The following is a 22,646-nucleotide window of genomic DNA, read 5'->3' on the forward strand; positions in this document are numbered from 1 at the left end:
TCCCCAGCCCTTTTTTATATTTTATTTAGAAACAGGGTCTCGCTAAATTGCTTAGGACCTCACTAAATTGCTGAGGCTAGCTTTGAACTTGTGATCTCCTGCCTCAGCCTCCCTAGCTGCTGGGAGTACAGGCATGTGCCACCATGCCTAGCTCTGTCCTGGTTTTTATTGGTGCATTATAATTACCAATAATAGTGAGATTTGTTGTTACATACTTGTACTTGCAATGCAATATAACAATGCAAAATGGTAAATTTTATCCCCCAGTGCCTTTCCTTTCCCTGCTCCCTCTCCCTGGTCCTCTTCCTCTATTCTTCTGGTCTCCCTTCTATTTCATGAGATAGCCCCAACACAACACATACACACACACACACACACACACACACACACACACACACACATACACATACTTTTGTTTTCCTTTATTCTCTCTAGCTTCCACATGAGTAAAAATCTACAAGTCTTGGCTTTCTAAGTTTCGCTTATTTTGTTTAACCTAATGATCTCAAGTTCTGTCCATTTTCTACAGTGACATAATTTCATTCTTCTGAATAAACTCCACTGAGTATAAATACCACATTTTCTTTATCCATTCATCCCTTGACAGACGCCTAGGTTGGATCCATAATTTGGCTCTTGTGAATTGTGCTGCTATAAACATGGGTACACATACATTGCGATAGCATGCTGACTTTAGCTCTTTAGGATAGGATAGTTCTTCAGTTCTGGGTCATATGGTGTTTCCATTCCTAGTTTTCTAAGAGGAACTTCATACTGATTTCCAGAGGTCATCTGTTTGATGGGAACACTTGGCGCTGAGCTTTCTGGGTGCAATGAAATGCTGGGCATCCTGTGCTTAATGCACTGTTGTCATAGAGCAGTGAGCCTCAGAGCTGGGCTTGCGCCTCGCAGCAGCTGCTGGCCAGCTCTGGCAGGGCACAGCTGCTGGGCTGCTGCTCCTCCATCTCTCCATGGTACATGTGTGTACATGTGCATATGTACATATGTGTGTGAGCAGAGAGTACCCCCCATGTGGATGTCACAGGGACAGTGAAGATAGAAACTCTGGAAATACAAAGCATTCAGCTTTTTTTCTCAGTGCAGAAAAACCCACTCCTGTCTCACCCTCACCTGTGAAGCAAAGGGCTTCTAGAGTCCCTGCTGGTTCTGACATTCCAGAGGAGGATGACCCTTGCCTCTCCTATACTCACAGCTCCTTCAGTGCCCTGGCCCCTGCTGCCAGTGCATCCAGCAGGGGCTGGATGACATTTTCCATTTCCTGCCTCTGCATTATCTGTCTGGTCTCTTCTGTGGCTCTCTGTCTCAGCTGCTATTGTTCTTCCTTTTCCTGAGCTCTCCAGGGCTAGGACCTCACAGACCTTTCTGAAGGTGGGAGGGGATCCCTCAAGGTACTTAAGAGGTACTTAAGATCAGGTACTTAAGAGCCGGAGACTTTTGGAACATCTTTATGCATTTGTGAACATTCTTAGGTGTGGTTAAGAGAGAGGACTGCCTAATATTAAAGAGCCTTATTGAGGTCCTTATATCCAAGGGCTGATATCAGATACAAAATGCATGTCACTCTCTGAGGTAGAGGACCCCAGGAGGCATCACACCCCTGAAGAGAAGATTGTCAATGGCCAATGATGGATTAGCATTCTAAACTATCTCAAGGGCCAATATAACCCTTCACTCCTCCTGCCGTGCTTCCTCCCTTCCTTCTTCCTCCTCTTCCCCCGCACATCTTTGAACCCACTGATGGAAATCTTAAAGTATGATCCAAACTCTCAGGGTGTATTAGGGGAATACAAATTATTAGGGAAACTTTGAAAGGATTTTATCTGAAAGAAGAAAGAGAGAAGAGAAGGGAGGATGGAAGAAAGAAGGGGAGGAGAGGAGGGAGAGAGAGGGGGAATAAGTTTGGGGACCTTCTTTCCTCCTCTGTCATTTTCCCAATGAAGAAGTAAATTCATGAATACTAACAATTGCCTGTGCATTGACGTGTTGATTTTATAATTATGGTCTTGATCCCCTAAAGACCTTGACGATTACATTACAATGAGGAGCTTTGTATTGGAAGAGGTTAAGTGACTGGACCAAGGTTCCACAGCAGAAAGAGCAGAGACAGGACCAGAACTCAGTCCCCTCACCACCCAGTCAGTCCTGTGCATTTTCCCACACTGCTTCCCAGAAACTGCAGGGGCAGGTCATCAGCCCCGACCTGACATGATATCACCCTGGCATCATTTCCTGAGGTGGAAGTGAGGATGCCTCTGGCCCAGGGCAGCCCTGACTGGCCTGTTCCACCCACAGGCATTGATTATCGAGTGAAGACAGTGACTGTGGACGACTCCCAGGTGGCCCTGCAGCTGTGGGACACAGCAGGGCAAGAGAGGTAAGGAGCTGCCTCTGGAGGCCTGGGCTGCCCAGGAAGGCTGTGCACCCTGACCCCTGGCCTCCTGTGGCAGGTATCGCTGCATCACCCAGCAGTTCTTCCGGAAGGTAGACGGCGTCATCATCATGTACGATCTCACGGTCAAGCAGTCGTTCCTGTCCGTTCGGCAGTGGCTGAGCAGCGTGGAGGTAACGATGGCCACCTCCTAGGGACCCTCCTACTTGCTATTACTTTTTCTTTCTTCCCTGCCCACTCCCTCCTGGCCCTCTGTGCTTTCACATCCCGATTCGGAATTCACCTGCCCATGAACAAACCATGTCAGGCAATTACTCACCTGGTCATCCAGGTTCCCAGGGCCACACTAGTGAGTCAGAAGCCAACAAGGCAGACACAGTTCCCACTCTCAGGGAGAGAGGGGACATGAGAAATACTGATGATACCAGTGCTCCAGTTTGAATGTTCCCACCAAAACTCATGGTGAAATTTACCCCTATTGTGAGTCCAGACAACTGTGTACCGAGTACAGGGACTTACTTAACCCACCTGTGGTTTTAGAAGTGGGACTGTTGGGTTACAAGAGGCCCTAAGGTTGCTGCCCTAATCCATTGGACTGTGGCTTTATAAGAAGTAGAGAAGAAACCTGAGCAAGGATACCTGTCTCACCGTGTGTTTCTTGTGGGGCCTTGGGACCTATCAGTGACCTCCCAAACATAGGAACTGTGTTCCTTGCATTCTGGATTACCTGATGTTGAGTTTCCCAGCCTTCAGAGCCATAAGCTAGATAAACTTTATTCTTTACAAATGCCTCAGTCTGTGGTGTTCAGTTACCGCAACACAGACACAGAGTGAGACAGCCAGTGATCACATCCTTACAATTGCTGGGTGCTAGAGTAAGGGGGAACTTTTCTGGTGGAGGGGTACAGAAGAAGGTTCCCCTGAGGAATCAGTGTTTAAGTTGAGTCACAGATGAATTCTTCCTTTATTCTTTTTTTAATGAAATTTATTTTTTTATCTGTTCTTTTTAGTTACACATGACAGTATAATGTGTTTTGACATATCATCCATACATGGAGTATGACTTCCATTCTTGTGCTTGTATATGATGTGGATTCACTGGTGGTGTGTTCATATATGAATGTAGGAAAGTTATGTCTGATTCATTCTAGAGTCTTTCTTCCCTCTTTCACCATCTCTCTCCCACCCGCTGAGTCTTTATGGCTCTACGGGGTCCAGCAACACCCTGTCCAAGAGCCACTCCATTCAGTGTTCAGGGGCCTCTGTCACCACCCTTCCCACAGAGGAGCATGATCAATGGCACAAGGTTTCCAAGCTTCCCCCACAGCCAGAGACCTGCTAGGGCTCTGAAGCCACTGTGTTCCTTGCTTTCTGGATTACCTGCAAGATCTACCTTCTTGATTCATAGTGGCTATATATTGCCTTGCAAAGCACTTCCTGTTCAATGGCAGGTTCTTCCTATAATTCTTCCAGGCATGTTCTCAAGGCCAAGGGTGGTGTGGATACACCACTTATCACTTTCACAAATTACTCAGGTAGCATGTACTAATCACTCCAGTAACAGGATCTATCATTTGTTCGTGCATTTGTCAAAACACCACCAGGTTCTTCTCTACGGACCAAGAATTAAAGCAGTAAATAAAAGAGGCAGAGCTCCTGCCCTCATAAGGGTGTGTTCAGCCTCCTGCTCCAAGCTCATGAGGCCTGAGTAGCCCTGTCACATACTTGTCACTGTGGTAAATCCCATGCTCCCCATCTGAATCCCCTGCCAGACCCTGTGCCTCCTGAAAACTGGAGCTGCATGATTGTAACCGGGTGCTTGGCGTAGGGCCCCAAGTAATTGGGGGAAGAATGAATGGATAGATGCTCTTTTGTCGTAAAGGCACAACACTGGACTTACTGATTTCTTTATCCCTTTTTGCACTGAGATCTATTATTTCTCTCTGTTTTTTGTGTGATTTTGAAGGGCTGAGCCACTCTCTTCTGCTATTAATCTGCACCCTTCCATTACCAAGAAAAAAAAGGAACAGAATGGAAGCCAGATTCAAGAGTTTCTCAGAATTTTTCTTAATACAAACCAGTTCTCAAACAATGACTGTGCATAAAACATAAATGAGGAGCCGGGCATGGTGGCACACACCTATAATCCTAGCAGCTCAGGAGACTGAAGCAGGAGGATTGAGAGTTCAAAGCCAGCCTCAGCAACTTTGTGAGGGCCTAGGCAACTCAGCAAGACCTGTCTCTAAATAAAATATTTTAAAAAGGGCTGGGGATGTGGCTCAGTTGTAAAGCGCCCCTGGGTTCAATCCCTGGTACCCCCTCCACCCCACAAAAAAATATAAACACAAATGAGAAAATGTAAGTTCTGAAATATAGTGGATCATCTATACTCCAAGCTAATAATGGCCTACAGACAATCGATTCCTTTTTCTCTTCCTCTTTCTCTTCATTGTTGTGGGCGGCACCAGGAGAACCATCAGGAGCTATCTAACCCTGCCGTCTTCAGACTTGTGTTCTCAGAGCCCTGGAGTCAGACTGATATTCCCTGGAATGTCAATGGTCACAGTTCTGGTCCCCTCATCTCCCTTTCTCAGTCAGCTCTGCTCAGTTTCTTTTAGCTTTGCATACTTACCAGAAGTCTAGGTATAGTTTTATTAGACAAAAGTATTTCCCTTTGAAAATCACCAATTTAGGTCAATCTGGTATACCTGTCTCATTCTAGAATGAGACAAAGCCACCTGTTCTTTTTCCAGAGGCATTTAATTCTACCCTAATATCTATGATCTATACTAGAATGGACAGAGACAGTCCAGGATTAATAAGAATGGATGGACACACATTTATGGAACTGTGATCTCTGCCATCATTAAGGGTATAGTTTCCAGGGATCTTGAGAACTGGGATCTAGGGAGAGAAGGAACAGCAGGTTGAATTCAGTGGTGGAGGTAGAGGTGAAGAAATCTCAGAAGGCCATCTTTGCAGCTTGGGGCTCAATCATTTTCCAGACAACTGTGTACTGAGCACAGGGTGTTTAGTGATTCCTTGGTGGGAAGGGGCTGACAGCGACATCAGCACACGCCTGGTAAGATGCCCCACAGAAGCCTTGGAGCAACCCTGGGCTTCAATGCCAGGATGAGGTGATAAATCCATACTTGGATAACTCAGGATTATCTAACTGTGCCTAATTTGTAGTCAGAGTTTTTCATTTAAAAAATTTTTAGCAGGAAGTATAATTAAACTCTAAACCATGATTCGAACTCCAGATAAAGATCAGGATCACCTTTAGACTTTTAAACAATGCTGATCCTAAGAACTTCTTTTCCAAACAGATGATCCAGGGCCTGGAAATTTATATATGTATGTGTATATACATACATACAGTTCCCCTGGTGGTTTTGATTCTCAGTCATCCCAGCCCAAACAAGTGCTTCTCAAACTCCCCTATACCTGGGGCTCTTGCTAAATTGCAGGCTATGTCAGTAAAACTAGACTGGGGGCTGAGATCTTATATTCCTATAAAAATTCCACGGAAGGACAATGCTGCAAGTCCATGGACGACTCTTTGAGTAACAATGCTCTGAATCCTTTTCAAAGACATTTGTGACCCCTCACCAAGAATTTGCTGAACATAAACTGCGTGCCCAGCATTCACTTGGCATTCTAGAGATTTCCATATGATAGACCAGGAAATGCATTCAGTTCAGTGGCACAGGGTTTCAGCAGCAAGCACAGAAGGCTGTGTCAAGTGGCAGAGTGTGTGTTGGAGGTGTGGAACAGAGGCATCATAATGCAATTATTCTCCTGATTCTTGAAAAGCTAAGTCATTCTGCCTTGGCAACCAGCAATCAGAGATGTCAGGTGATAGATTAAAACTTGACACCTAATTTGATCTAAGGAGAACTGAAAATAATAAGTACTTTATATTTGTGGAGCACCTTATTTTTCCAAAGAGCTCCAAGCACTTTACTAACTCCCTCGCCTGGGGAAGGAGGATGGAGGGGGAGCGTTAATAACAGTCTTCATGGTTCTCAAGCCTTATTATTAACTGAATGGTGGCCAGCTGTTCGCAGTGCCCCTTCCTCCCTCAACCTGAAAAGCAGTACCAGAAAAGAGGCCTTAAATTTCCATACATGCCATAGATGGGCAGCAAGAGTTTGTGTGGGGTAGGAACAGATGCTTCGGGGGAGGCAATGGGAAAGGAAGTTCTTACCATCCCAGCTCAGCCACTTCCTGACCATGAAACTCTGGTCAGTCATTCAGTAGAGAGTAGATCAATGATCTGAAATGTTCCTACTGACCCCAAATTCTACAGTAGTTGGCACTGGACTCTTTTAAGGAGGCCAGGATAGAGTGGGAGTATGTATGAATGAGAAGACCCTTAATCCTTTCTGCTAAAGGGAATCAAAATCTTCATGCAAGAAAATACCTACAGTGTTAGTCTATTTTTCATTACTATGACAAAATATCTGAGGAAAGCTACTCATAAAGAAGTTTACTTAGCTCACAGTTCAGAAGGATCAAGGGAATGTCACCTGCACTGACTTAGCTCTGGTGAGGACCCTCTTGGCCACATCACATCATGGCAGATCACATCATGGCAGGAGCAAGTGTGAGAGGAATAAATTATATCACCAAATAGGAAGACAAAAAGAAGAGGAGGGGTCAGGCGTACTGTCTTTATGACAACCTTCTCAGGAGAACTAAGCAAGATCCCACAAGAACTACCTTCATCTTTTCCAAGCACACAGCCTCAATGACCTTATGCCCTCCCACTGGTCCCCACCTCTCAAAGGTCCCATCTCCCAACATCATACTGAGAACCACGACACCTTCCTTTCTGGATGAGGTGGGAGGCTTCTGCTCTCAGGACTGTTTACCACACCCCTCCCAGTATTCACTCCACCTGGGCAGTTTCCCCTTGCCTTCAGACCCTCTGAGAAGAGGCTAAGCTGAACCCAGCAACGCTCTTCCAATTCTCCAGTGCACCTTGTAGGAAGTCAAAGCAGACAGTCACTCGTGCCAGTTCTGTATTCCCAACCCACCCCCAGCCCTTCTCATCTCCATTGGTAAAGCCAGTCTAACCATTCCAATTTGGAGAAGACACTTCTTAGGCCCTAGGTGCTCCATATTAAGACCCTAGGACAAACTAGACCTCTGAAGACCTTGAGACCTATTTCAGGTACAGAAAGTCAACTTGGGCATAGGTCTGTATGAGCTGATATTTCCTCTCAAATCCATATTTTTGATCTCCAATGTCTACAGTCCTAAGATGTTAAACTTCTTGTTTAGATCCCCCCTATTTTTTTTTTTTTGGTCATTCTGATAGCACTATTTTAACAGTGGTCCACTTTATGCTTTGAATTAGCCCTTGCTGCTCTGATACTGTGACTTGTTTTTAAAATGCACATATTTCTTTCTCTTCTTCTCTCCCTGCTCCTCCCTAATGTCTCCCCCTCCCTAATCTCAGGGGAAACAGTATTACCTTTCTTTTTTTTGATATATTTTTTATTTGTTCTAATTATTTATATATGACAGTAGAATACATTTTGACACATCATATATAAATGGAGTATAACTTCTCATTCTTCTGGTTGCACATGATGTAGAGTTACACAGGTCATGTAATCATATACGTGTGGGGGATAATAGAGACAGGATTACCTTTCTTCCCCATCCTAGACAGAATTATCTGTCCTTGAGTACACACCCACCACAGGAACAAGTAATTCAGACTTTGTGGGTGACACCAGAAGGTCTTAGAAATGACTGTCTCCCAAATTAATGAGTGAATTACAACTCCAACAGAGAACACATGGAGTGTAGCCTTTGAACCACTTCTTTAAAAGCCCCCGTTCCTGCTGATGGGCAGAATCACAGCCTCTGGAACAGGAGTCCCTGTGTTTCTCCTTTGCTTGCAAAGCAATAAACCTTCTTCTCCTTTTTCTCAAAACTGTATCCTCATTATTGGATTGGCATCCAGACAAGGAGCAACCTTTCGGTAACACTATAGTGTTAGGACTGTAAGTCAAGGAAGTAGAATATGACCGGAATCGGTGAACCAGATAGAGCTTTATCTCTGAGTTGGAAGAAAACTTGGGGATTAACACAAACAAAAAACTTGGAGATCAATACATTTTTTAAAATATAGGTGAGAAAAAAAATCAAAATCTAAAGAAAGGAAACGACTTGTCCAAAGGCACCCACAGCTTGTCAGTAGCACAGCCAGAACTAGAATCTAGGCCCTGCCACTGCACTGTGCTTCTCTCTGGTCACATGGTCCATGGATGAAATCTGCTGCTGAGAAATAAGTGTTCATTTCTTTTTCAGTCCTTCTTGAGTTCTTCAGCTCCAGGGGCTCTGGCCCACTTCCTTCTCCTTTCCTGGGCTGCGAGCTAAATCTCATTCTCTTGATCTTTGTCCTTGGTGACAATGTATAGCATGGAGCAAAAATAGCAGTTTGATTTTTTTTTCCCACGTTCCAAGTTGAGCTTGAAGTGCTGGCAGTTTAAAACGAACTACACAAATAAATCTTGTTTTGACTCATAGTCCAGGGGGGTGGATAAATATGGAAACCCCCAAGATATAATTTTGCAGTCATTTTTTTTCTTAGCATAACAGCATACTTTAATGTGCTGAGAAATTTTTTTGTTCTGGCTCCAGAGAAATAACAGCACCATCCTAGCTAAGTGCTTTTTCATGCCTCCCAGCAAACAGATATTAACACACACACACACACACACACACACACCCTACAACCACCAAATCCAGCAGCTGCACATCCTGAGCTGAATGCCAATCCTCTGCTCCACGTTGACAGCTCTTATTATTTAAAGTCAGAGATGGGTAATCTTTTGAATTTCAACATATCTGTCTTCCCAAAAACTCAAATTCAGAGAAAGGCAGCTAAAATGATCGAAGGTGTAGAGAGGCTTCTCTGTCAGAAAGTCCTAGAACAGAAGCCACCTCTAGAACTCTATTTTATAGATAGAGATTAGACTCGGAGGAGAGGAAGCATCAGACAAGTCACAAATGGCAGAGCCCCAGTCTCCTGAGCGGAGGTTGTGTGTCTCTGGCTGAGGAGCTAAGCTTTCTCATTCTGGCCTGTCATGCCCCTGAGATCTTTACTAGCATCCATAATGGTATCAACAACAGAGCTCACGTGGACCTGAAACTTGTTCACCAAAGCCCCAGAGGCTTGAAGGAGGTACACTTTGGACCTTGAAAGGGAAGTGTGGGGCTTGAGGCATAGTTCAATGGTGGAGTGCTTGCATAATATGCATAAAGCTCTGGGTTCTACCCTCAATGACAGTGGGGGGGAAAGGGGTGTTGGGTCATCTAATGGATAATTATGAACCTCATTATACCAAGTGGTGGATAGGTTGAAAACCTAGTTAGGAAAAAGAAAGGTATTAAAGTATAGACATAGGTCAAGACCTTTGGACTTAAAGTTGAAGAGAGTCGTGAGACACCCAGTCCTTCCCTATGCCTCTGGGTCAGAGACTAACCTCAGGCCAACGTGATGAGGACAGATTGCCTGTGATAACACACTCTCTGGCCTTATGTGTGTTCTCATTTATTTTCGCCGTTTCTTTAGAGATGGACCGACTTCTCCTCTATCAGTGGCAGGCCATAGCCACCAGAGGGAAGGAAGTGACTTGTCCAGAGCGCTTGCATAAGAGGAACAATGCAGAGAACAGAAACCACAGCTTCAGCTGGGTGCTGTGCTTCTTTTTCTGTTCCTTCTAAACTCTTATTTTTATATCTAGGAATTGCTTTTTAAAAAAGAAGAAGGAGGCTGCCCCCTTTTTTCCCACAAGAGACAGCACTGCTGTTCATAATGCATAGGGCCCAGAATTTGGGCTTATGATTTGTGCCCTACATTGTCCCTTTTGGTCATTCAGTCTCCCCTTTGCAAGTGAGGAAACTGCAGCCATCGCGCATGCCAAGTAATAACAAAAATGCAGGTTAGAATTCTACCCTGTGATTTTCAGTCTGATGCTCATCTTTTTAGAGAGTTTCCATGTCAAAAAACCCCACAAGCCTTAGTCATTCCTCACACATAAATCTACAAATATATCTTTCTCATGTGCTCTAAACAGCAAGCCTTTTGGCCCAGTTCCCTGTTTCCTCCTCTTTTCTTCCTTTTCAGTGAAAAACTCTTCACATAAGTATGCAGTCTCACGTACAGTTGGAGAATGGGGAGTATTCCCATTAACTAAAACTCTGGCTAATAGGGAGCCATCAAGTCTATATGCCATGAGTGTGTTACTCACTTTCAGATAATTGGAAGATGATACAATCTACTTGACATATCAACAACAGTGCACACAATCAAATTAATTAATTTATTTAGATTCTGGGGATTGAATCCGGGGATGCTTGATCACTAAGCTGTATCCTCAATACTTTTTAAAAAATTTTCGTTCTGAAACAGAGTCACACTAAGTTGCTTAGGCCTTGCTAAGTTGCCAAGGCTGGCCTCCCTCTTTCGATCCTCCCGCCTCAGACTCCCAGATCCCTGGGATTACAGACATGTGCCACCAGGCCCAGCTTAATTTATTTTTGATGAATCAGAAGACACTGTAAGATCTTGAAGTGCCTTTGAGTCATCATTGTGCACATTAATTACCATCCTACCAATGGATGCCATTTTTAGAGAGTTCTATTTAGTAAGACACTAAGAGGCAGAGAGTTCATTGGAAGTAAGAATCTAGACAGAAAGGTGAGAGAGTTGTGGAGCCATGTACTGAACAGTCCCCACAACTCAGTGACTTCATTGTCGAATGTTCTTCTGGTTTCTGTGAGCCTAATGTTCTCATTTAGTAAATGAGAATTTTTTTTCTTCTACTGCTGAACTGCAATAAAAACAAATGTACAGATTAAGGAAACACTGAGGCTTTAATTTGAAAGGTAATTGCATTTAAACTTAAAATAAGTATGCCTTTCAGACGGACTTTAGACATCTATTTGAAATGCAGCAGTAAAGTAGCTAACGTATTAGCAAAACTGTAACTGCTTATAAGCTTCTGTTATCCTGTGGCCCCCTGTGTTTAGTAAAACATTTAGCTATGATGAATAACTATTCGTTACTAAATTATGATTAAAAGCCTCTAATTAAATATTTCACCAAGTAAAAATAACAACCTTCTTAAATGTGAACATTACCATATTTCCTCGATAAATAGCTGTAAGTCCTGGGGCCTTTGTTCTCATGCAGTATCCCCTCTCAAGGAAGGGCAGAGACCCCGGGAAGCAGGCCCCTGGCTGATGTGCCACAGTCAGTGCAGGAGTAAATAGAATCAGCACCTTGAATGAACCCAAGAAGTGCCACTGAGGGGCGGCTTGGTGGTGCGGTGCCAGCCCTGAGTTCCATCGCCAGCATCAGCTGCTGTAGCCACATGGTTCTTTCTGGTGCAGAACTTTCTTTAGAACCACAGCACCCAGTGACATAGATCTGTAGTGCCCACCTCCAGTTAGACACAGGGCAGTCATTTTCGGAGCTCTGTGGGCCCCATACAGTGAGTCAGATTTGGATCCAACCCTCAGGGAGTTTAGGTATCAACAAGGTCTCTGGACATAACCACTTTTATTTTTCGGTACCAGGGATGGAACATAGGGGCACTTAATCACTGAGCCACATTCCCAGCCCTTTTTTATATTTTATTTAGAGACAGGGTCTCACCGAGTTGCTTAGTGCCTCACTAAGCTGTTGAGGCTGGATTTGAACTTGCAATCTTCCTGCTTCAGCCTCCTGAGGCACTGGGACTACAGGCGTGCATCAACACATCCGGCTGGACATACCACTTCTAATCAAAGCGGCCTGAAAAGCAGACCCAAACCATGTCGATTAATTGCCTTGATCCATTTTGGCTCCTTAGACCAAGTTTGGTCACTTAGGAATGCCCTCGAGATGAGCCCTGGAAAGAACCTGCCGGCCATTCTTGTCAACGCTCCCCTTGTCCTGCTGCCTCCCCTCAGCACACCTGGGAGCCCACAGGCTCTGTTCAGATCCAGGGAGAGTGGTGAAAGGAGAGCAGGCATCACAAAGAGACCAATAGGCAGGTCCAGGCTTCTTGCAGAAGCCTAGTGAACTGAGGCTATCAGACAAGATGGCCCTTCTCCCAGGTCTTGGTCACAGTTGTGGCAGCTCTCAAACCAGGGCACTCTCAAACCACATTGGATCTTTCCAATCAGCACTGTAAGCCTGCCCACCTGGGCTCTCCTATGGATGCTTCTCTCAGCTGAGGAGTTCTCTGTTCTGTAGGAAGCTGTGGGAGACCATGTTCCCATTCTTCTGCTGGGCAATAAACTTGACAACGAGAAGGAGCGAGAAGTCCCCCGAGGACTCGGAGAGCAGCTTGCCAAGGTAAGAACCAGCATTACCATCTCTCAGACTCCCAGAACCCAAGAGCCTTGTGGGAACTTCTGGAAGTCCCTTGAGAAGGAAGCAAGATGAATGTCTCGGCATCACGGGAATAGCCTGACTTCTATGCATTGAGCATTTTCCATAGAAAGACACATATCATCAGAAGGAGTTGGCTGAGGACCACTGGGCATGGGCAAATATCCTAAATCCCAATCCTTGGAATGTAGAATCATGAATTATATAATCGATAGTGAGGTCACTTATTTCAATCCCCCACTGAGGCTTGAACCCCATCATCTGTGTCACTCCTTGATTACTCTCAAAGATGAAAAATTCTATCTATCTGCAGGGCAGTTTGCTCATGAGTCCTCCTTTCTGTCAAGATGGAGCCTCAAGATTAATTCAGGGCAGGCATTGGAAAATTCACAATCAGCATCCGCCCCCTGGCCCAAGAATGGGACCAGCAGGGCCTAATGGAAACCAGGCCATGAGGCAGTGCTTGCTTGTTGCTGGGCGTCTTTTGTGGCCTCCGTTTGGTTTTCATGGAGCTGTGTATCTGGGAGGATACACATGCATACTGGCCAACCCTGAGATTTTACAGTGCTTTGTGTACTTGGCCTGAACAGGAAGTCATGAGCTCAGAGCCTGGGAAAGGAGCGCAGGGAGTAAGACCCAAGAAGAAAGGATGGAGACCAGGCTGGCAGGTGACTAGGTGAAGGGTCACCATGTGGTTACATGTCTACAATTTTGAAATCCAAAGCACTCTGAAGATACAAAGTTACCTTAACGTTTCATCTGGCAGGGAAATCTGACTAGAACTGACATGGGGCTTTACCTCACTTTGAATGAATGAATATTCAAATGTCTCACTGAAGAAATGCTAATTTATTTGATTATAGAGTGCAGTCCCAGATCCCCTGAGGGCATTTTATAATATATAGTATATATATGCATTATCTTTCAAAATTCAAAAAATTCTGATTCCCAAAATATAGCTAGATCTAAAGATTTTGGTTAAGAAACTGCAGACCTATATTATTATTATTCCATTTTCTTTTCTTCTTTTCTCTTTCTGATCTGTTTTAAAAAAAAAAAAGCAGTGAGAGTGATTCATTCAAATTATCACACAACTCATCAGTGGTGGGATTGGCACTTGGAGCTGGAAGGCAAATCATGCCTTCCAATAATAGGTCCTATGCCCTTCTTCTCCCATCCCCACCCCCACTTTTAAAGTCTCTACTCTTTGATAGACTGACCCAGAGTCAGGGTCTGATAGAAGTGTGGACAGGGAGACATGAGTCTGTGGACACATCATCCTAAACACACCGATCTCCCTGGTGTTGGAAGCTAAGCGGTCTAATTAGTGCTTGGATGGCAGACAGGGAGAGATGAAGCTGGGTGTAGCGGGCAGAGGATGGATCTGAGCCTGGGGAGGGGAATGGGAAAGCTGACTACAAGCCAACTGCAACCACAGAAGCCTCCTTGCTCAACCTGTCTGGATCCCACAAGTATGAGCTTCCAAAGAAAGAGCATCTAAAAGCAAGAGCCCAATGCCATCAGCATTATAATGAAGCAAGCACTCTTAGTGCAAATGAGAACTGGAGTCTGGTGAGCCTTGGCCAAGGGCCCCCCATGCATGCAGCACAGACTGATGAGGCGATGGACAATTGTCCTGTGCCCAGTGCTGACAGCCTGAGCAGCCAGAATATTAATTTCCTGGTGTAGAGGAGAACTCAGACTTGGAGTGCCTCATGATGTCTGCCTAAGGTCCACGGAACACCAGCATCCTGGGCAAAGCATGCTACTGGGAGCTCTGCCATTTACTAAATGTGTGACCTGGGCAAGCCACCTGCCATGGCCTCTAAGCCTCGGTTTCCCTTCCTGGGAAGTGAGAAGCATGGTGCCTGCCCTGGCCTTTGTGCCTCTGCCTGGGCCCCAGGGCTGGTGTGAACATGAAATGAGCACATCCAGTCTTGAGAGTGATTCAAGAAAGTCTAAAGTCCTAAGCAGCACACAGCTTTGTTGTTTTACAATTGTAATGGCTCACCCCAGAGAAACTTGCATCAGGCAGGAAGCCTGGGAGCCAGAAACCAACCACATTAGGGTGAAAAGGGGTGTGAAGAGTTGAAGGGTCTGCAGGAGGAGCTGAGGGTGGTAGACAGAAGCAGACACCTCTCACAGTTAACTCTTACTCCCCCAATTCTCTCTGTTTTGTGATTCTAGGAAAATAATCTGATCTTCTATGAATGCAGCGCCCATTCTGGTCACAATACCAAGGAGTCCCTGCTCCATCTAGCCAGGTAGGAAGACAGTCAGCAGGTGGAGGAATCTTCTGACCACCCTGTGCCAGGCCTGATGGGGGCCTGTGTTCACCTCCACCCAAACCATACCCCTGGGCCCTCCCTCTGTGTGGGCTCCAGTGCTCTGAGTTCAGGCTGCAGGGACCACCGCCTTTGTGTGGGATTTCAGCCATCAGGTGCAGCCTTCCGAGGCACAGTAATGAAGAGAAAGGAAGCATCCCTGCCTGTCACCCCCATTGCAGTCTTCTTCTGAGTCTTAAAGGCTGCTGTTTTGCAGAGATTCTTTTTTAAATGCAAATGCTTTTGGGAAAGGTCATATTAGTGGTCCCTCAGTACTGGCTAATATCAAAGCAGGGATTAGTTGGTAGCCAGCTGGGAACAAGCCTGGGTTATAATAGGAGTTCCTGGGGTGGAGGGGGAGGAACCAGAGAGAGGCAGGGCTGTGATGGAGACTCAGTCAGAGGTACCCACAGTCATGGTGCTAAAAGGACCAGTCACATAGAAAGATTTGTTCCTTAAGACCCTGCCTACGCCAAATATTTAGAAAACAAAACCACACTGGGAGCCATTGTCAATATGTAGGCATCCATTCATTCATCTCTCCATCTGGGCATTCATTCCATTCCATCCATCCACCTATCCACCCAATAAATACTTAATAGTGCTCCTGTCACACTCAGCCCTCATGCTGGGGCATTTGAAATATTTGAATTTGAGTAATTAAGAACCCAGAGCACCTCTTCCATGCATTGGAGGTATTATGGATATGGTACGTACTCTGGGGAAAGTTCTAGAATTTCCTCTGCCTCTGACTCCCTAGGTAAGGCTCTCCGAGCTTTGTTGGTAATGTAGGAACATCAATCACCGTCTCACAGGTTGTTGTGAGAATCAAAGGAGACGTAGAAGATAAAAGTATTTTGAGAGCATAAAACAGGGATAAGACGCTTACCATTATTTTTAATCCCTCACCTCCTACATTTCATCTGGAGCTATGGCCACATGATGCAGCCCTTCTGTAGAGTTAACAACCAATAAACCTATTTTCTGAGCCCCAACAGTGTGCCAATCACGGTGATAGGCTGTGGAGACACAGAGGTAAAGGCCAAAGCTCTGCCTTCAAGCACCTCATACTTCGGTGAGGGATATGGCCAAAAGCATTATGACTCTGGGTGATGGGGTTCCAAGAGAAAAGGCTCAGAGTCAAATCAAGTGAGAGTCAAGAGGGACTTTTAGAGAAGGTGTTTTGAAGAATATGTATTGATCAAACCCTTTGGCTTTACAATTAGAGTCACACTCCTGTCCTACCCACAGGAGACTTAAACACGTTGTCTGATTCTCTGGTGAAGTGGGATGCTCTCTAAATTACTCCAAAGATCTGTATGCTATAAGGGTGCCTAGTCCATGCAGCCAGCCCCCAAACTTGGCAGCTTTTCTGCCACTGACACTGTTTCTTGCCTTCTCCCAGGTTCCTCAAGGAACATGAAGACACAGTAAGGATGGACACCATTCAGGTTGGTCGCCCTGCCAAGAAGAAATCCTGCTGTGGCGGATAGCAGGGACTATTTTCAAGGACTAGTCCCACAGAGCCTAAGATTTCAGGGCTACCCCAATCCTGCAAATGGGCTGCTGTGTGGCACCACCTGGCCAGGCCCGTGCAGAGCTATGTCTTTGTCCTAACTTGCCTCCCCCAAAGGAAGGAGGCACATGTGGTCAGGAATGACATCCTTAGAGCATTGTGGAGTCTATGCTCTGCTTTCTCTGCTAGACCCCAAATGCCTATAAATTTTTACTGTGTTTTGTTTTCCTCCAGCCTGCTTTCCTGGGGGAAAGAAACACAAGGGCTTTTTCCAGAAAAGCCACAATATGCCTTCTCCACCTCCCATCTCCTCCCCTTGTCCTTAGGAGCCTCTGTACTACAGTTGCCATGGCAACCATACAGGGCAGACTTGCAGCTTCCTGTGGGCCAAAATGAACCACTTGGGCAAGGCCAGGGTGTCTTGTCTTGCTTTGGACCCTATTCTCCAGAGGTCAAAGTAATGTTCTTGATGTGTACTTCATGGACTTCAAGGGCCCTGAGTTGCTGAGAGAGGCAAACCAGGAACCTATATTCTAAGCTGCCCCTCCAGCCCCAGCCCAGGGGCTCTGCTCTTTCCCTAATCCTAAACTTTGGAGCCTCTCAGTGGTCACAGTGCCCGCTGGCTCTACCCTCTCGAGCTCTCTGGAACAGTGCTTCACAAAGAATCCACAGCCTTTCTTGCCACAGCTACCCTAACCCCCAACCCTGACTCCAGGGTAGACTGTGGGTGACAAATTCTTGCCTGGAGTTAGGGAGTGGGCCTATTTCCTACTTAACTTTGAATAAGAGATGAAAAGAACCAAGGGGAAAACCATCTGCTGCCGAAAAAAGGGACCATTTCTGGAGGGTATGAATAAGGTCTATATAGCTATATAAAAGCCATTTTCTAAATGTTTCTCAAAATAGCTCTTCGAAAAACCATACATGATGATTAACAGGGAAGATTGGCAGGCCAGCAGTGAGGCCCAACACTAGGTCCATAGTTACCGGTTTCATTATATTTTATTTTCCTTTATTCCAAGGGACTGCATGGCTGTGATGTTGACATTTTGCTGGTGTTTGAGAAGCAAACCGAGTGTAGCTGGTGGCTTTGCCACAGGGCACTTGGACTGCAGGAACAATCAGGGCCCCTGTGGGGTTCCTTCGGCTGGGTGGCAGTGTATTCCCAGACGCTAGCCAGGCTCCAGCATCATTGGCTGGCTGCCGGGGTGCCAGCAAGGCCATTTTTGCCCTGGGTGGCCGATTAGATGAAAAGGTCACAAAGATCACGGCCAGTTATAAGTTCAGGGCTGCAGACTCAGGTCCTAGAGGAAAGTGGGTGGAACATACTCAAGGGGAGCACACTGAGACAGAGGGCAGAAGGTGTCCACAGGCCTCCGGGAAGATGGTTGAAGACACCCCCACACAGCCAAATGGACGGCGGGGGAGAAGCCACTAACTAGAGTTCCCAAGGATGTTGCTCCAGCCTCCTCCCCAAGCCCCAAACACTCAGAGCCCCTGTAGGTCTCTGGCAAGTGCCTCTTTGCAGTCTTCTCTCTCACTGCTCCTGCACTTGTAGGGTGAGCCCACAGAGGTGCCAAACAATATCCAAGCCTGAGCTCCTGGAAATGCTCCCTAATCTTAGCAAGCTAGCTTCCTCCCTCTTCTAGAAAGTGGAGGGAGGGGCTACTTGATGCTCCAGAGCTTCCTGCTCAGATGTGTACAGTGGCATATTCACTTTCTTCATCAGTGGCCCCAGACCTCACTCTGAAGAACTCACAGGAAACTCCTTTCCTAAGGGAAGGGCGGTGGTGGCAGCCTCATAAGTGGACTTTGGCAGGAAAGGCGGATGTGTGGGACACCCAGAGGTGGCCCTCAATACCTCTGTGTATGGGGCTGGGCAGTAGAAGGTGGTGATGGTCATGGAGAAAGAAAACCAGGAGGAGGAGCAGATTACCCCTGGGGTTCCCTAAGCCCACAGATGCCTTTATTCCAGGCATAAAAGGGACAAGGGTGTCCCTTTCCAGGTTACATTTTTCCCATACAGAAGAGGGTGTGAGCACACTGGTGCCAGGCCTTCTGGCATGTGGGGTAACTCTCATGATTCTTCACAGGTCCAGGCAGAGAAGCAGGGGCAGGGACACCTTTGCTGCTCCCTTCTCCAGCCTCACTGTAAAAGAGAAGAGAAGAGGGGGCAGCAGGGGACTCTGTGTAATACCTTGTCCCCTGCTCACAACCTCCCCTCCTCCCATTCCTTTTAAGCTATCATGTGGGTCAGAGATACCCACATGGTGTCACTCACTGACAGACTACTCAGAAGAACCTTCTGGCTCCAACCCCTTTGGTAGTGACCTTGACCTGAACCCAGTTTTCTCATTCACTTGTAGATTGGAGGTTTCAATGTCTACCTCACCGGGATATTTCAAATGCTTAAGGGGGTAATGGAGGTGAAGTCTTTAGCACAGTACCGGAGTAGGTCTTAATAAGCCGGGTCAATTTGGGTTGTCAACATTGAGTCGGTACCTAGCCTGTTGCCTTGTTTCAGTTTTAAATTTGGATCCAGCTAACAATTACCAAGCACCTACCCTAAACTGAGCCCTTTTACAAACACTACCTCAGTGAGTGTCTCTGCTCAGCCCATTCCCTAGGTTTTGAGCTCAGAGCTGGCTTTGTCTCATGGCCTTGCTGTCCCTTGCTCTTGTTTGTTCTGTGCCTAGCAGAGCCTGATGCATGATTTCAGCCCCAATCTATGATTCTCTCCCTCTGGAGAGTTTTTTGTCTTCATTTCTTCAAATATTCTTTCTACCTCTTTCTCCTTCTCCTTTCCTTCTGGAACTTTTATGTACATAACTGGCACTCTTGATGGTGTCCCTCAGGTTTCTGAGACTCTGTCCTTCCTTTTTCTTTGTGTCCCTCAGAGTGGCTGGCTAATCACAGTTAACCTATTTTCAAGTTCATTTATTCTTCCTTCTACCTAATCAAATAGGAATTTTATGCTCATTTTAGTGTATTTTTCATTTCCTTTATTGGATTTTTTAACTCCAGAGTTTCTGTTTGGTACGATATCATAATCATTCTGTCTTTATCAATCTTCTCTACTTAGTAAGACATTATTCTCATCCTTTCCTCTCATTCTTTGGATATGTCTTACTTTAGGTATTTAAACATACTTTAGTTTATATTTAAAATGTCAAACCTTCCCTGGGCACAAATCAAGTTCTACTCACCATTCCCTGCTTCCTTTCTCACATTCTACAAAACACAACTGGGATCTGGTTCCATCACTTAACTCCACTTCTGACCAACTCCCCTAAGTCTTCTTTCTTCTGAATTGAAGAAGGGAAGAGGGCCTTGAGACCTGAGAGACCCTCCCTTCCACCTGAGCTTCTAGATGCCCTGCTGCCCTGCTGGAGGCGAGCTGCCCAGGGAGGTGCTCAGTCCCTTGGGGATGTCAGGGGAGGACAGACATCCTCAGGCAGGACTCCCTGTGCTGGCAGGAGCACCCTGCAAAGCTCTGCTCAGAAGCGATGGGTGTGGGAAGACAGCACACCAGATCTGAAGCTTGAAATGAAAAGGCAGTTTACTTCAACATAAATAAAAATTACAGTCCACAAGCATAAAAGTCCCAAGACCTATGTGGTATGTTCCTGCAGGTTGGAATTAAAGCCTCAACTTGGCTTCAGGGACTGGCCTGGGAAGTACTGCCACCTCTCTTCCTTTCACCCAAGAATCAGAAAGAGGCTAAACAAATTCAGTCAAAAGCCACAGGTCTTTCTTTATGGGTTATTCCTCCCTCCTTATAGAGAGGGGTGATTGGCAGGATGCAAGCACTTTCGGAACGTCCAACACCCATTCCTACCTCTGTTGGTGTTTCTATTAATAGACCTATTAGTTATCAGCAATCACAATAACGAAGAACATCATAACTCCACCTTTCACCCAATTCAGCGGAGCCAATTTAATCAAAGTGCCCTACTTAGGAGAACAGTGCTAGAAATGATGGGGGTTGGGAAACCATATGGTGCTTGGCAGACAACTGAAATCAATGTGGAAACTGAGGAGCACAGGCAAGGCTGTGTCATTCATCACTCTGGGGCCAGGGCTGAGTCAGGTCCAAGCACTGACCCTTGTTCCAAATTGGGACTTCATCAAGGCTTTGGCTAGGATTCAAAAATGGTACTTGGAGACCCTTGTCATAGCCCCAGAGACTTGTCTTCCTACAAATGAGGACTCCTAGGACCAATAATGCCTGTACTATCATAATGAATTATGGCTGGATCTATCTGACCTATAAAAATAAATACTGCTCATAAAAACACTGCACCACTAAGGAAAAATGTCTGAAGAATGCAGAGAGAATGGGATTGCATTCTTTTAAAACTTGAGAACAAGAATTGAAACATGTGGATATGGAATTCAGCAGGATTTGAGAAAGGTAGGGGTGGAAGTGGGATTCACTGAGCAGGTGCAGCACAGCATCAAAGGCAGAGCATTGGGTGTGGTCCAACAACAGGTGCACGGGCTCCCGACCCCTTTGTAACTAGTGGCTAGTTGTGCCACTCTGCAGAATGGTTATGCAGACATGCTGCCTACAAGGCTCTAAAGAGCAAAAGAATGGACTAGGAACTGGATCCAGTTATGTAGGGCAGGAACATTCATCTCTGAGCCTCACGTTTGGTCCAGTGTCTAGCAAACTGTGTTTGCCTGACAGGAGTTGAGAGCAGAGCATCCTTTCTTTAGAACAAGGTCGTCACCCCACCCCCCAAAGGCTGGAGCTGCTTCACTGGAACCCCAGGGTCTCCAAAACTGGACAACTGAATCTCTGTGGCTTGGGCAGACCAATCGAGTTTTGCCTCCCTGGTTCAAATGAGGTGCTGTCTCTGCTTTTTGCAAGAACATCCTGGGGAGCATTCCAGCTGCTGTGATTCAATTGCCTTCAATGTGATGCCCATCAAAGCACCCTCTCTCACCCCCCTGCAGTCTCCCCAGCTGCTGCCAGTGGCAATATATTATCTTCAGGCAGCCAATGACTCAATTTAACTTGGATTCCATGCCTCTGTGCATACAAGATGCATCCCTTCCCAGTTCTCTTTCTTCCTGGTGTGGAACCAGCTGTACGTACCCAATCGTGCCTCTCCCAAAAGCTTTCTCTAGCCTCTACAGAATAAGGACCTGCAATACAAATTATGCAACCTTGGGCAAAACCTGGAACAGCTGGTTGCTCTGAATCCACATCCACATCTGTAAAATAGTACTCTCTGCCTCCCCCCCTCCCCAAGGTAGTGGGAAAGCAAATGAGAAGTCTAGGGAAAGAGCTTAATGGATGGAAAGGCTTTAAACAACATCATCATTGCTCCCCCACCCAACCCTACACCCTATGCAAGAGACCAAAGCCCAACAAAGTGGGATAGACAGAATGTTCCCTGTAACTTGGAGAAGCTTTGGTCACGGGTCAAAGAACTTCCTATTTCTCTTTGAAAGGAGAATAAGTAAAATTTGCATTTTTTAAAACTAGACACTTTCATGTAAGTACACTTTGTTTCTTTCTACCATGCTTTTTTGGGGCACCAGGAATGGAACCCAGGGAGCATAACCACTGAGCCATATCCCCAAGTCCCCAAACCCCTATGCCCTGCATTTTAAAAAATTTTGAGATGAGATCTCACTAAGTTGCTTATTAGGGCCTTGCTAAATTCCTGAAGCTGGCTTTGAATTTGTAATCTTCCTGCCTCAGCCTCTCCCAATTTATTGTGATTATAGGCGTGCACCATCCCACCCGTCTCTACCAAGCATTAAAGTTGCATAGGGGGCCAGGGTCACAGAATACCAGGTCTTGCTGGCAAGGTTCTGACTTTCATTTTTGTATATAGCAGGGCCTGGTACAGAAGAGACACTAGGTGGGTGAATGGATGAGTTTGCTTCCCAGGGCAGACTTTAGATAGTGCCTTCCTAAAGCACCCGCCTTTGTATACGTGGGTTATAAAGCACTTTCACATCAGGGTGGTGGATACTTCT

General features: G+C 45.9%; 1 protein-coding gene across 2 annotated transcripts in view; it reads left to right on the top strand.

The window, feature by feature from the left end:
- The window catches only part of Cracr2a (calcium release activated channel regulator 2A), a 91,156-nt gene extending 69,382 nt beyond the window's left edge, over positions 1 to 21,774 (top strand). For both annotated transcript variants that reach the window (XM_021732199.3, XM_040281096.2), the window contains exons 14-18: positions 2,314 to 2,395; positions 2,469 to 2,583; positions 12,675 to 12,776; positions 15,000 to 15,076; positions 16,542 to 21,774. In XM_021732199.3, the coding sequence (XP_021587874.1) occupies positions 2,314 to 2,395; positions 2,469 to 2,583; positions 12,675 to 12,776; positions 15,000 to 15,076; positions 16,542 to 16,629 (464 nt within the window). In that variant the 3' untranslated portion in view covers positions 16,630 to 21,774. The remainder of the gene's footprint in view (positions 1 to 2,313; positions 2,396 to 2,468; positions 2,584 to 12,674; positions 12,777 to 14,999; positions 15,077 to 16,541) is intronic.
- The last annotated feature ends 872 nt before the right edge of the window (positions 21,775 to 22,646 follow it).

This window comes from Ictidomys tridecemlineatus, chromosome 6 (genome assembly GCF_052094955.1).
Source record: "Ictidomys tridecemlineatus isolate mIctTri1 chromosome 6, mIctTri1.hap1, whole genome shotgun sequence".
Classification (NCBI taxonomy): Eukaryota; Metazoa; Chordata; class Mammalia; order Rodentia; family Sciuridae; genus Ictidomys; species Ictidomys tridecemlineatus.